This window comes from Arachis duranensis, chromosome 2 (assembly GCF_000817695.3).
Source record: "Arachis duranensis cultivar V14167 chromosome 2, aradu.V14167.gnm2.J7QH, whole genome shotgun sequence".
Lineage (NCBI taxonomy): Eukaryota > Viridiplantae > Streptophyta > Magnoliopsida > Fabales > Fabaceae > Arachis > Arachis duranensis.
The window spans coordinates 62,618,521-62,634,547 of NC_029773.3; the positions used below are offsets into that span (position 1 = coordinate 62,618,521).

Below are 16,027 nucleotides of genomic sequence, written 5' to 3' on the forward strand. Positions count from 1 at the left end.
AATTTATTGTATAAATTAATGACTAATAGTTAGTCAAATGAATTATTTTAATGACTATTTTATTCATAAATTTATTTTTTTAATAATTTATAAATTAATCAAATCAATTAATTAATATACATAATTAATTTGGTTTAATAAATTAAAAAATATTATCAGAGTATTAAAAGAAATAAATTAAAAAATACTACCAAAATAAATTGATATATATTATAACAAAAAATTAATTAGTTGATATAATTAATTTATTATTGTAAATTATATTTAATGAGTTAAAAAATAAATCAAAAATACTCTCAGAAACATATCGTATCAACTCCATCAATAAATACATAAATCTAATTTTTATAAAATAGAATAGATCAATAACACGATCTTAAATTGAATTTGTTGTCAAATATTCGACATGTAGGTTGAAGCAAACTTTAAAATTTACTTTGACCTTCATAAAAAAAACGTTTGACTCTTCATACGATGGTAGTCCAAAAGGAACAATAATGCTTAAGATGTTTACATTTTAGTAGTGTTTACAATGATGTTTGAAATTTAAAATGAAGGTTAAAAAGTATAGTAAATTGTAGCGTTTATTTGTAATATTAAAATATTTTTGTATTGTAACATTCTCGTTATTAGAATGTTGTGTTTTATATTGTGCCATTTTTATATATAACGATAATAAATAAGAGCCTTTAATTAAAAACTTTACTAATTTTTCTTTGAAAAACTGAAAATATTTTTATCTTATACATACATACAAATAAACATAAATATATCTCATCACACTTTACAGTCACAAAAATAACTTATATAAAAATAATTACACAAAAAATATACAAACACATATCATAAAATAACAATTTTTATTCCTCTTTTCAAAAATATAAACAATGATAAAAGAAAAATATCTAAGATAATAAAATAAATAAGGTACAACCAAAAACTCACTAAAGTCTTTATAGACTGTGGATGTTACAATACTCTCCTCATGTTTAGAATTTTGAAATTCCTTTATATTATCAATATTATAATATATGTTGGCACAATTTTCTAATAGCTATTCTATTAATACTTAATAGAGCCTTTATTATATATTGATAACATCATCAAACAATTAATGCCAACAAATTATATTTTTTTAAAAAATTAATATTTAAAAAATTAACACTAACATAAAATTATACTTTTAAATAAAAACAATATCATAAAATAATAATAAAATATTAATCTCCCATCTTTACTTATTAAGCAACATTTTTTTTAATTAGTGTTTTATTAGTGTTAACTTTTTTTATTGAAATAAAATAAAAAATTATTGTTCTCCATAACAATTTTTTTATTTTTATCTTTTAAGATTTATTTTGTTTTAAAATTTCATAAACTCATTCCAGTACAATCTAAATCATATTGGTATATTTTAATTTTTATTTAATCTAATTTTATTCACATAATTTAAAATTTTAAATTATAAAATTTTTACATTAAAAGTTAAATAAATATAATTTCATTAATAACTTAATTTATTTTAATAAAAATAAACGTATTCATATGATTAATTATATTTATTCGATTTAAAAAAATAACAATATAAAATTGTTAATTATAAATTAAAAATTAATATATTCATATTATTTTTAATACGATTACGTTTACAATACTTCCTAATAGTTTGGTGAATCAACCGTGTATAAAATTTTTAATTATTTAATAAATCAATACTCCATATATTTTTATTTTTAAAGTAGCTTTTTGCAGTTAAAATTTTTATTATTTTTTATATTTATTTTACCTCTTCTGCTTTAAATTAAAAAACTCTTTATATTTATTTTACCTCATAGTTCTCTTTCTTAAATCTCACTTCTAACCAAATCTATCACAGTTGTTCACCACCGTCACCAGTGTCTTGTTCAACATTACATCGCCTTCGTCATTTTTTATTTGTATTATTTTTATTATTTTAAGCAAAAAATATCTCTAACTATATTTTTTAGGTAAGATTTATTAATTTTTTCAGATATTATGTACTTATATATACACTCTAATATTATTAATTTGAAAGATTACATATATCTATCTCTTTTGTTGAGATATTTAAAAACCATGTTTAACCACTTTCAAAAAATAATGCGAGAACTTTTATTTAAAATAAGATGAATATATTTATTTAAAATTTAAAAATTTTAAGTAACTTTATTCGTATTAATTTAAAATAATACGAATATGTTTGTTTAAATAAAAATATTTTAAAATAATAAGAGTATTATGTTCTTTTAATTCTTTTAAATTTTTATTTTTATCATAATTTTATAATAATTTAATATCAATCTAAAAATAAAATAAATCTAAATTAAAACAAAAAATTTAACCCAAATAAAATTTAATGCTAATTCTTTTCTCTTTTCTTAGTAATTAAATGATGATTCTTCTCTCTCTTCTTAATTTAGGAACACTAAAACTCCAAACAAGTTCTTCTTCTTACTTTTAATTAAAGAGCACTAAAACTCCAAATAACTTTGGAGGATCAAATCACGTCCCTAAATTCTCACTCCCGAGACGTGATTTGATCCTCCAAAGTTGTTTGGAGTTTTAGTGCTCTTTAATTAAAAATAAGAAAAAGAATTGTCATAAAAGAATATATATATATATGAAAGAAAATTTATTTTACAGCAGTGATCATCGCTTGTCTTATGAATGTTTTCGCCAAACTATCTTTTTCTCAAATCTTGATTATTGCGCATAATACTCACTAATTCAAAATCATGGAACTATCCATTCAAAACCAAAAATCATCAAAACTCATATTTATATCCAATTTCATATTTTATTTACAAAAATTCCAATCTCAACAATATACCATAACATTTCACTACATACTAAAGAAACAATTTCACCAAACTTACTAAGAATTCATCCAATCACGGGTTCTGGCCCAAAACTCGTTCATGTTCCAACAATTACAGTCTCTGTCCCAAAATACACAAGACATCAAGAGATATAACTAAATCAATCAATCACAGCCTTTGACCCAAAATTCATTCAATATTCAAACCATATTAAAATCAATCTCTTACAAGCCACCATAATCCGAACCAACAAGTCACATTCACAAGTAATCCGATAGACAATCAAACAATCACACATAGAGAATAATTATGACAAGTTACTATCACAATTAGCAGTTAACGAAATATCAATTAGGCAGTAGTTTGCAGACCCAAGCAATTACAACCAAATACATATGATGCATACTTGTCCTGCAGGCCATGAGTTCACGTGTCGGTTATATTGCCAAACCTAATATATCCGATAGTTAACTCGAACATTTGCTCTCTGATGTGCATCTCCAGAAGAAAAATATCTCAATGCATGAAATAAACAAATCTCGTAGTGAGAGTGATCTATCACTTTTTTACTGGAGGTATCGTCATCTCATGTATATATATAAACAAATTTTGTAGAGAAAATGTCCTGTCACTATACAATCAGAGAGAGAACGTAGGAGAATAAAGTCTCGTATAAAAAGTTAATTAAAAATTTAGTAAAATTATAAGAACCAATATAATAATTAAGCCATAAAAGCATGATGTTTGCTTTTGTTTTGAGACATCAAATTCTTCTTTTAAAAACATACTTGACCTATTAGTCGGTGCAAATTACAAGTTTTAATATTCTTGGTCACTGAATCAATTATTATATAAAATACATATAAAAATAAATTACAAAAAGAAAAAATTTAGAGGGTCAGTAACTTTATTAAATTTTGGCCAGTATGTAACCAGTAAAAGAAAAATAGCCATTGGATGAAATCTCACACCAATCTCACACCATTAAAATCATTATTGATGATTACTTGATGGTTACAAATCACAAAAATTGTTGGCCCCTAACATTTTTCATAATTTCTAATTAATTGATTCAAAAACAAGGGCACGGATTCGGTGTGCCAAAATTCTTTGGCACACCAATGCACATGACACTTATGTTTGGCTGACCGGTGCGCCATTTGATGTTGGTCGTCGGATCTTTCTGCTTTTTCAATCCAATGGTAGAGATTACTCTTTCTCTCTCCTCCTATGATTGGTTAGTGAGAATCATGCGTCAGAGGGGTTAGTTTGCAAAATTCACTTTGTAGCTGGTTATTTTTGTTACAATAAAAAATTATTTGGGTTTATATAGAATTAGTTTATCATGTTTTAAGAACTAAATTAATGGTAGTTAGTGATTCTGTTTAACGCTAAATCAGAGATGATAGAGGAGGGCTGGGAGGGAAGAAAAAGCGTCGTAGACGTCGTTTGACGCATACAAGTTAAGCTGCGATGTCTATGTATCCGTCACTGACCCGTCAATGGAGTTGCAGGAAGCTTTCTCCTGCGGAGTCACACTGCAAAGCTGCCTGCTCTCTGAAGTGCGGCCTCTGTCGCGACTCGTTGGTTCGGAATATGAAGATCTGCATAGTGTCCCGTCGGAGCTGCATAGTGTTTCGACTAGATGTGTGGCTTTGTCGGAGACGACCAACATAGAAGGATCGAAGCTGCGTGGGGATGGTGGGCGAGAGGATGACGAAGGAGACCCCGATTGTGTTACGGGTCGGGCGGGTTAGGTTAGAACCTAGTTGGTTGAACTTGGGTCAATCCTGATGGACCTCTAGAGTAAATTTTTTTCTTATTGAGATACACATTTTTTCTGAAACCAATGCTGGGCTAAAGTATTGGGCTATTAAAAATGTTGTTAAATAAGGAAGAGGAACACCATCGACCAAAAAAAAAGAAGAGGAACACTAAAATAGTTATTGCATGTATAATAAGTTGTTGAACCGTTTAACAGCAATATTAATTTTCTAAATGATATAATAATTAAAATACTATGCAAAACAAACTTAGGGGGTTAATGTAAGGTTTTGCCAGAAAAATGATGCTGGTGTATAAAATTATAGAAACGTTGATGCACATATTTTCCAGTTGATCACGGGTTGTATTCGTACAATATAGTTAGTTGAGGTTCAATACATGTCCTTTAATGAGCAATGAGGTTTTTTAAGGAGTTTCTATTATTTGATTTCACTAATTGGTTTATTATAGCCTCACACTAAGGTACGTACTTTGAAACTTGTTTAAACCAGTCCCTTCGTATTCTTTGTTGATCTAAGCAATTTAGTTGGAAACAGGTTTATCCTTTATAAAGGAACGGAATTTGGCATAACACTACAATACGGTAAATGAAAATAATTTTGAATGTTTATTCCGGTGGTGTAAAACTGATTTGCAAGGATAACTCGATAGACAGGTCTTTCATAATGCACCCGTAAATAGTTGTCGAAATGTTCTGGGATCATGATTTGGAAACGTTAAATGCTAACGGCGCAAGATAATTCCCTAATTTTGTTTAAACCGCTCAAATGACTTGTTTTATTTGGCTGATTTATAGGCAGAGGGACTGATTTTTGAGTAACTCCAAACAATTCACCATAAGCAGAGAACAAACCGATGAAAGTAGATATAATAATCGTTACCGAGTTTTAATTAGCATTTCGTAAGATCAAAGGGAACAAACAAGGGGACCAAATAGATCATTCAGGGCTTCAGGCCTCGACAAAAATCAAAACAACATAAAGACATCACCCATGTGCACCAGGTCAAATACCTCCGTCACTGTCTTCAATCTGCACCGGTTGAACGCCTGCCTGGCGGGACAAAGATTTCTCCTTGACCTCCAAAACATCGACGACACTATTTGCCAAGAGATGCCACTTTGAGCTTTCGGCCATCATTTCGCTTGCTTTGTCATATAGTCGGAAAGCGGTCGCTTCAGACTGTTGCAAGGCCCTATGAAGCAACTTTTCCTGCCGGCGCCATGCCTTCTCCTCCTCCTCCAGTCGATCCTTCTTTTTCTTCAACTTGACCATTAAGGCTAACCTCTCGTTATTGACCTCAAAGAGTTCACCTGAGGCTTTTACAAGCCTCTCCTCCCAAAAATCCTCCCTCCTGAGAAGTTCGGCCTCAACAAGATCACAATCTGCGAATTTTTGATCTGTACAGACGATGTTAATCAGATTGGACATCGGCTCATTCGTGAGGTCGACTGGACTAATGGTGGGGTCGGTGATGGTCTCCTTCAACATTTTCTTAGAAGTACACAATGGAGAGAGCAGTGGAGGGTGGTAGAAATAAGGAGGGGGACAAGGATAGACAAAAAGGTGGGAGAAGGAGTTACGGCAGAGAAGAATTGGGAAAAAAGCGTTAGGAGGGATAGGGTTAATCATTAAATGGCACGTATACATATATAGTGTAAAGTGGGAAACTGCTTCGAATACTTTTTTTCGTAGAAAATGAGTAATTAATGTACTTCGTTTATTTTTGGGAAAATAAACGATTTATATTTAAACTAGTTCGATGGAAGAAAAAAAAGGAAGAGATAATAATTTAGTTAGATAATAGCTTAAATTAACATTTCGTGTTAATATAGTTTTAAGTTTGTTTTTCTATTTCAATGCTCAACTTTAATAATTACGTCTAGAATCTCTTCGATTCACTTGCCGAACCCACAAATGGAGCATCAGTTACAGTGGGCGTAAATGAAGGCGTATGTGGCACGGTACCCGACTTATCTGGTAATGCGATTTAAGGTTTAGGGTTTAGCATCGGAAGGACGAACAGATATTTTGGAATGTGCTGGTGTGCCTTAGCAACTGCATGCCAACTAAGACACGGCCATGTGTGTGTCTTCGAACGGCTGGCGCCGCAAGACTACCGACTACATATATATTGAGAACTCCTGTATCCTAAACCCCCTAGCCACAGCCCCCCAACCCCATCCAAGTAACTCGGTCCATGGTGTTTTCTTGCCTCAATTTGTCAAGTACGGTGGTGCAAGCTGCATGTCCATACATCTATATCTTTAATCTATATGTTATTTCCAGGCATACAATTCTACCTTGCCCTCATTAACTTATGCTTTAGATGATAAACACGATAATCATTTCTATTGTTAATATGCACATAGCATTGCAAATAGACTGATCTCCCAATATTAGAAATGTATGTCAATTAGTGCCTATGAAGTTTGAATGTAATTTTAAGCTATGAAGCTTGAATGTAATTCGATTCACTTCACCTACTTTTTGTAGCTTTGAATTTTGAATTTTGAAACTTCACACTGATTTGTTAATACCCTAAAAATGATAATTAGTAGTGGTTGTTTACTGATTCAGAGTTGTTGTCGTGCTTCATTTAGTGCATTTTATTCATCACTTCCGGTGTTTTAAGCGTGTGTTTTAAATTACATCCAAAAGCCATGATCCCTTACAAAGAATTTCAAAACCACGATTGAACCACGTGCATTTTCCAACGAGTTTTTTTAGGAGACGTGCATCTGAATATCCACTGAACGTTACAACCAATTACATACAAAATATCCACTTACCATACATACAAAATATCCACTAAACATAGAATCGCTATAAACATGCCCCTAACAACCATGTCCGGTTCAACAAAAGGGTGGACAATGACCGATTAATAATACATCATGTTTGACAGTGGATTTGCAACTATTCGCATGACACCACTTCACACCTCCACTTCTTGAATCTCGATTAAAATCAGTGATATCTAGAGCACATCCACATACCAACAAAAGCCAACATAGCAAAAACTTGTTTTAACGTCGACAACCTATAGACGGTTCTGTACCCAGATGAAATGCAGACAATATTCAGTGTGCGGCTACAGCCTACCGGAGAACGTGAAAGGGTTTGACCAACCTACCGTTGCAACACACGGTGGTGACGATTGTAGGCCCCCTTTACTCAATTGGCGAGAGACATGACTGGCCAGAACGTGTTGGTCCCAGCAAAGTCACTGTTAGCAAACCCATCCTGCGTGTCACTATTGGAGCATTGGAACGAAGAAATTTCCGCGGTCGCATACAGATCGCTGGATAGGTTATCATAGAGCTGACACCAATGTAAAAAACAAATGATTAGATCCATTTAATAGAGTAGAAAACTTAACTATATCATCTATAAAGCGACTAACCCACCATGTCAGTGTCCATCGAATCCATGCCATCTGTAACTGCGTTGGATGATTCCATTGTGCGGCGGTCCGGACACGTAGTCCTGTTGTATCCCACCTCCCGGCACAAACGACATCGCTGGGTTTTCTTTCCACCATGAGCACCGTTACCCTTTGTATTGCGCCTGAGTGGATTCCGCACCGGGGCTCTGCCACCCTCAGTAGGTGGCCCCTCAGGTGAAAAACTGGTGTCCCCTGCATCTTCGTTCTCGAAGTGCTTCAGCATCAGAACGGCAATGTCTCTTGCAAACTGGAACTTTTCGGTGCTGTGACATGCAATCTTGCACACTTTCTGGTACCAATCCATCAGGCACCAGTGTTGCGTCAGTTGTACAGAATCCCAAATCACGCCCATCGACTGCACCGCCACAAGTTTTGCATCCTTGGTCCATCTCGGCAATATCAGAGACCTTGAGATCACATGAACATTGTTAAGAACAAGCACCGCAATTATATGTTCGCAGGGGACCCCAAAACATTCCATTCTCATGCACGTGCATCGGACCTCCCTCGTATCAGACGTTGCAACAACACGCCAATCCTTCCCCGGAGTGTCGTATCGAGAGATGGTGTGGATAAAATAGGAACCGTTGTCTTCAGAGTCAACCACCCTCATTGCACAGGCCCTGTCAAGAATGGGAACAAACAAATAGAATATCGCACGAGTGTAGTTGTCGGCTGCACTCCGCTCCAGCTGTTTCAGGTTGGTGGTCATAACAGGGTCACCCTTTGCACACTCGAAATCAGCCTCCACCTCCTTTGCGCGCACGAACATCAAGCATCGATGGAAATGACGTAAAAACTCAGTGTAACTGTATCGAGACTTAACATACCGTGATATCACAGCGTGCAAGCCCTCGCACCTTGATGTTGTTCGAAATCTGGCAAAGAACTTTTCCCGTATGTGTGATGTGGCCCAACTGTGCCTTCTCTCATACATGTCCTGTACCCATCTTTTATCGGTGACGCCAAATTTCTCAACCATCTCAAACCACTTTTTCTGGAATGTTCGGACCTCGTAGTCGCCAAGCATGCAATCCCTAAACATCCTAGTGAATTTAGGCTTTCCGATGTTGCTTGTGGCGTTTCGGAGTAGATGCCAAGCGCAGAGTCGATGGTGAGCCTCTGAAAAAACTTGCTCGATCACAGACTTCATTTGCCTGTCACCGTCGGTTATTATAGACACGGGAGCCTTTCCTTTCATTGAAGTTTGCAACTGCTGAAGCAGCCAGACATAGGTCTCTTCTTTCTCGTCTGCCACCAGTGCAGCGGCAAAGACAATGGTGATTCACACTGGAGAATACTACAAGAGGTGAAAGGTAAACGTTTTTCATGTACGTTACATCAAATGCAACCACGTCTCCAAACACCTGGTAATCAATTTGGCTGGTGCCGTCATACCAAAACAAATGTTGCAACACGCCCTCACCGTCAACAACTTCCTTGTAGTACAATGCTGGATCATTTGCCTTGCACTCTCGGAGATACCTTAGGCACGATACCGCATCTAGGCAACCCTCCCTTCGTTGCTTCGCATTTACATTGTGCATGTTCCTTGTTATGTATGGGACATTATGATACCTGCCGGGCAGGCTCGCCATAAAACTGTGGATTCAGGAGACGCCAATGCCCCCTTTGCGCATATCGTTCATCTGCTCAATGTCCGCTTCGCTCATCCTCCGATGGCCCAGGAGCATGGAAGAAAATCGCAACTTAAGAACGTGGTGGTTATGCGCGTCTGAAAAGTACGCAACGTGCCAACGTCCTGATTCATCGTCCATGCGGAGTAGCATCCTTGCAGGGCATCCACACCGTGTCTCGGCCCTCGGCCTCTTTTGCCGGTTAAGCATCGAGTAGAACTTCGGGGATCGGTACCCTTGTCGGTGGCACACGAACTCCTGCCGTATCCTTACTTCGCCGCATTTTTCGCTTCTGGAACGTCTCGCGTCGAAGCCATGGTGCTTTGCATATTGCTGGTAGAACTCAAATGCAATGTCAACATCTGCGAAATTAAACTGAAGAACATCCTCCTCACTCAAATTTAAAAAATCAACCCAACCTATCGACTCGCCGGAATCAACAGCGTAAAATTCGTCGTCCGCATAATTGTCAGACATTCCTCCGGCGCCGTCCAAATTGTCTTCCAATTCAAATGCATCCCCATTGTCGACATCAGCGTCTGCATGATGGTCGTGTTCTGTATCATCTTCCTGAAAATCGTACTCGTGCGACTCCATCCCTGCAGAGCCTTCGCCCTCAAACGATCCAACTCCGTGGTCTGCTCCGTCGGACATCTCTGCTTCATCGGCGACGCGCACGCCCCCAGTGGTATCTTCATCCCTGGCAACCCTGTGCCAAACAGCAACAATGCGGTAATTTAGTGAAACACGCAAAATTGGAGGATGTACTTTAAAGACAATTGCAGACCTATGACGAAGAATAAGGGGGATATTTGTAAATCAAGTGAAGAGTGATAATACAACGGGTACCTTCTTTCCATTGATGGAGACGGCGAAGCCATCTACTGTCGAAGACAACCAACAATGCAGATCAGGTACCATCATCGTCAGAGGTGAGGCTGTTTGTGTGGGGGGGAGAAGAAGTTAGATGAGTTGGGAGGTTTCAGTCGTTCTCGGTGGTGGAGATAGGAAGGGACGAAGAGGCGACAAAGCGAAAGGGGAGGAAGAGGCGACGGAGGAGAATGGGAGGAAGAGGGTGCGATTGCGACGGAGGGGAAGGGGAGAAAGCGGGTGCGATTGCGACAGAATGAAAGGGGAGTGGAAGGGAAGGAAGAGGGCGGCAGTAATAGTTGACTAATTCTAACAATTAAGTTAACTGTATTCATTTTAAAAAATAAAAAGTGACCCCTCTATTTTGTGCGAAATTGTACAAAAGACCCAACAAAAACATACATTTTTATTCCGGCCTTTCCTAACTTATCGGTGCGCCAAACAATAAAATTGCGTTTCAGTGCGCTATATAAGCCGCGTACTGAATCCGTGCCCAGAAACAAATTGGGAAGGAAGAAAGGTCTATAACGGTATGGCATAACACTTGCGCATTTGTCTGCCCTGGCTGACACTTATGCTCGAGGTGGTATTTTCCATCGAAAGAAGTTAAAATAGTGTCATGACAATTCTATTTCTTTATATCTTTTGATATTAATGGCAATAGAAAACAAGAATTTAATTTGAATGCACTAATATTATAAAATTCTTAATTTTACAGTTATTTAATCGGTTTTATATTTTTTAAGTAGAGTTTAAAAATTAATTACTTTTACATAACAATACAAAATTGTTAAATTAATTGTGTGTAAAAACTCTTTTACACTTGGTGCATAAAAATCAAATCCAATATATGGTTTCGTTTGGTTGATGTAGAATTGTAGATATGACATTAAAGACATTCAAAATATTTGTCTTATGTATTGAATAAACAAATCAAACAAATATTCAAAAAGACTAAATTACTCCCAATTCAACCACCAACTACACCACCACCAATGCACACCCACCACCAACACTACCACCACCAACATTGTTCTAACTCTAAGAGTAGGTTCTTGATAAATACTTGGGACTGTTGGGAGTACATGGAAGTTAAGTGAAAAGATAAAATAGGGAAAATATAAATATCAAAAATAAAATTTCCTCTTCGATGAATAAATCTTTAAATAATATGAGCGCATTTCTTTCTAACTTCTCTATAAAATCATGAGTTTTCTCAAGAAGTACCTTGCATTATTCAAAATTTCTAATTGTAATTTCACGTATTTACCTTGCTATCCTTTGCAATTATACCAGAGTGAAACTATTGGATTCTCCCCAGAGAATATAAACCCAAAGGTTTCATAGAGAGCAATATTCACATTAACCGGAAATAGAAAGTCTCAGAAAATGATGTGCATATCAGCAGATGCATCTTAATATAGATATAGATAGATAATTTACAAATATAACATATAAGCCAAATTTATGAGTGAAATCTCCCAATCTTATCGCCAGCAATGCAGAGAAACAAATGCAAACACAAGTATAATGAACATATTCGGAGTGTAAAGCACTGCAAAAGTGCAGTCTTTTTCTTTGTGATAGGGGAAGTACCATCTTGATGAACTGAAGATGAAGGATGGTTCATAACATACCATGGCAATGGCAGCGACAGTGGCATAGGAATTCAAATCCAGTTGCCACTGATAAGCCTAGCACCAATGTGGTCAAGGTGCTTAATGTTTGCAAAGGCCTTCAAGTTGCCCTCCCTGAAAAAAGCCTCTACCTTGCGCTCACCGATCTCTCGTCATCAATGACCGCAACGGCAGTGGGGCCAGCACCGCTGATGGTGCAGCCGAAAGCACCTGCGTCGAGAGCAGCCCTCTTGATGCCCTCCATGCCGGGAATCAAGGGGGCACAGCAAGGCTCAACAATCTTGTCAGAGGAGAGAGCCTTCCCAAGCACCGGTGAGTCCCCCTGCAGGACCCACGCCACCAAAGCCCCTGCCTGGCTGCAGTTCCAGACACGATGCGGCATTCCAATCTCCAAAGGGAGGGCAGCTCGCAGCTTTTTTGGGGCCTCAAACTCTGGCATCACCACAAAAGCTTTAAAGAGTAATGACCTAAGTTTCAAGAAGCCAATTCGCAAATGAAGCAGAATTTTTTCTCAAGAAAATTCACTTGAACAAACTCATAACATCTTAACATATGAAGGCAGAAGAATTATTTTATAGAAAATCATATTACTTCTCTGATTTTCTCAATTCCAGCGGCAGCAATGAAAGAGTCTATAGTTTTTCCACATCTATGAGAAGTTACGACTTCTCAATGTGCTTCCTTTGCCTGCTTCACCACCTCAATGACCTCTGTAACAGTTCCAACTTGGTTGATCTATATTACAAAGAGAAATCATCATATTTAATGTTTTTCATAAACAATAATATCACATACGGAGTTGAAAATTATTTCTTTTTCATTTTCTTTGCTAAAATGTCATATACTTTAGGAATATATTTGTTGATATCCGAATAGAGTAGGCATCATGTATTGCTTACTGCTAAATGCTAATAGAAGTCGAATGTATACAATTAGCATTTAGGGATATTGATAAAACAATGTTAAAATTATGAGTGACAGCTCACGTGATAATGCAATAAACAATTTTATGACAGACACCATGTAAGGATTATACCAAAAATAATTAAGAATTGAAACTTTAGAGAGCAGTAGAGCACATACCTGATAGGTTCATAGATAAATGAGGATGTGCATCAGAACTTCATCTTGTGATTATTACTTGAAACATCCTTGTGATTGTTACTTTCTAAACTTTGCCAAAAGAAAAAAAAATAACACAAAAGTAAGGTTAGGACAGTTTCTCAAAAGGGTATTTATCCGATTCTCTTAATGCAAATATTTCATATAATCCTGGAGGAATTTTCACCTATAAGAAAAAAAAATTTAACTTATAATTGGGCACCCTAGACAGAAGAAAGGCACAATTACTGGGGAATGAAATATACATCAGAACCACTCCATGGAAGAGTTGGCAATTCAGCTGCTTGAGCAATCAATGATAAACCAATTTTATCTCTTGCCTTAAAATATAATTATAGGAAAAGGGACTCTCTTACCGCACTAATTCAAAACCTACATGTAGTGTCAGCATGGTGTGTTAAGCGCAGAAAAAGGACTCTATTACCCACACTGATTCAAAATCAACTAATCGTTTTTTTCTAAATGGTAATTTTCAAATTCCTTGCTATAAAGGTTGAAGAGCTCCCAATAACCACAGGCTTTGGAGATATTTCAACTGCAGAAACCTTCACATCCTAGTTTGCTTCTTATCAGCATAGATTTTGAGGGTGAAAATAAAACAAAATAAATAATAAAAAAAAAGAGCGCACAATCCAAAACCAAATCCGAATCAAGCATTTGGCAAAGGTCAACAACAGTGAAGGACAACAGTATCATCATCACACATGACTTCAACATAAAAATCACAAAAATCTATTTACATCAAAATGCAGCAGTTTGCACCAAAAACTTAATCCCACAAAAGACAGTAAAATTTGAAAGGAAAACTTTCCAACTTCTAAAACAAAGATAGAAGGAAAGGATATATGGTATAGTTAAAATACCATATTGAACTTAACTGTTACATTTAATGGAATTTAAGTATTATTTTTAAGCTTACAAGGTCAAGTAAAAGCAATTAGAATCCTAAAAGCTGCATTTCCGAGAACCTGTTTCTCCTCTGTTTGTAGTAAAGAAGCCAAACAAAAATCTTTAGTTTAGAAGGGAAGATTTTCTTTTGAAGCAGCACAGTTATTATGCACTCATACTGATTCTTCTTCACACAAACAAAAGCACCCTGCTTAAGTGCATATGAAAGAACTCTTTGGCATTTGTTAAATGCTTTTTTCTTCGTTTAAATCCTGGTGCTACTAATAAGCCTAGCACCAACGCGATCAAGGTGCTTAACGTTAGCACAGGCCTTCAAGTTGCCCTCCTTGAGAAAAGCCTCTACCATGCGCTCACCGATCTCCATTCCTTTGCGCTCGTCGTCAATGACCGCAACGGCAGTGGGGCCAGCGCCGCTGATGGTGCAGCCGAAAGCACCTGCGTCGAGAGCGGCTCTTTTGACGCCCTCCATGCCGGGAATCAAGGGGGCACGGCGAGGCTCAACAATCTTGTCGGAGGAGAGAGCCTTCCCGAGCGCCGGCAAGTCCCCCTGCAGGACCGACGCCACTAGGGCCCCCGCCTGGCTGCAGTTCCAGACGTGGTGCGGCATCCCAATTTCCGAAGGGAGGGCAGCTCGCATCTTCTTTGTTGGGGCCTCAAACTCTGGCGTCACCAGCACGAAGAAAAGCTCCTTCTCCGCCGGGAACGTCAGCTGGATCAAATCCAGGGGCTCGTAGTTGCGGATCAGCACGAACCCCCCCATGATCGCCGGAGCCACGTTGTCGGCGTGGTAACCAGAAACCTTCTCCTCCGACTTCAGGGAAGCCAGGACGAGCTCCTGCACCCCCAGTTTGTTGCCAAAGATCTCGTTGACAGCCACGGCGGCTGCGGCGGCGCTGGCGGCGCTGGACCCCAGGCCACTTCCCAAGGGGAGACCCTTCTGAAGAGAGAGGGAGAGGCCGACGGAGCGGATTCCAAGCATCTTCATGACTTCGAGCGCCGCGATCCCTGCGCAGTTCCAGAGAGGGTTTTTGCTCAGCCTGGTAGTGTTGTTGCCCGTACCGGATATGTCAGAGATGGAGATCTCTCCTGGGTGGACGTGTGGGTCAACGGTGAGGGAGACTGTGTCACCGAGGCCATCGACGGCGCAGCCGAGGAAGTCGAAGCCGGGACCAAGATTAGCGACGGTTGCTGGAGCAAAGGCTTTGACGGAGGTGCAGACGGGGTGGGGCTCGGTCTTGGTGATGGCGTTGGTTTTTGAGGGGACGGAGAGGTTGCATCTGATCCTGGTCCTCCTCCTGTGTGTTGGAATGGCGATTGTGATGCAGATGGCTCCTCCTTCTTCTTTCAGATCCAAAGGAGATGCAGATGCAGATGCAGATGAAGGATGTGGACAGGGACAGAGGAAGCACGCTGCCATCGGATCGGGGCCACTCTTTCTCACTCACTGTTTCTTCTTTTTGACGGTAGCTAAGCTCACTAACTGATGTGAGCATTAAAACCCTAAACTAAACCAATGGGTTCGTCGTACAAAGTGGAATGTCCAAGGCCCTTTCTTTTCAGCACGCTAAGCCTATCCAGTCGTATTTGTAAACGCAGTGTTCATGGCCCGGATTGTACTAGGTTTAATTAGACCCGAAAATGGATCTAAAAAGAAAGCTAGATATTATTTTGATCTCCTTCTAAAGCAATTTAAAATAAATTATGTTAAATGGAATCAATCTCATATAAAATTAGTATATATAAATTTGTAAATTTTATATATAAAAATAATAAAATTTTA

At 37.5% G+C, this 16,027-nt stretch overlaps 3 protein-coding genes across 3 annotated transcripts; all 3 read right to left on the reverse strand.

Moving 5' to 3' along the window:
- Positions 1–7,801: 7,801 nt before the first annotated feature.
- Positions 7,802–9,225, reverse strand: LOC107474628 (protein FAR1-RELATED SEQUENCE 5-like). Its single transcript, XM_016094264.1, has 2 exons — positions 8,035–9,225; positions 7,802–7,948 (listed from the first exon to the last, which is right to left on the reverse strand). Exons 1-2 carry the CDS (start codon positions 9,223–9,225, stop codon positions 7,802–7,804), a joined length of 1,338 nt encoding a protein of 445 aa, XP_015949750.1.
- Positions 9,226–11,936: 2,711 nt separating this feature from the next.
- LOC107474631 (homoserine kinase-like) lies at positions 11,937–12,655 on the reverse strand. Its single transcript, XM_021136431.1, has 3 exons — positions 12,359–12,655; positions 12,217–12,273; positions 11,937–11,993 (listed from the first exon to the last, which is right to left on the reverse strand). Exons 1-3 carry the CDS (start codon positions 12,653–12,655, stop codon positions 11,937–11,939), a joined length of 411 nt encoding a protein of 136 aa, XP_020992090.1.
- A 1,318-nt stretch (positions 12,656–13,973) lies between these two features.
- Positions 13,974–15,860, reverse strand: LOC107474617 (homoserine kinase). Its single transcript, XM_016094254.3, has one exon. It carries the CDS (start codon positions 15,662–15,664, stop codon positions 14,492–14,494), a length of 1,173 nt encoding a protein of 390 aa, XP_015949740.1. The 5' UTR covers positions 15,665–15,860; the 3' UTR covers positions 13,974–14,491.
- Between the last annotated feature and the right edge of the window lie 167 nt (positions 15,861–16,027).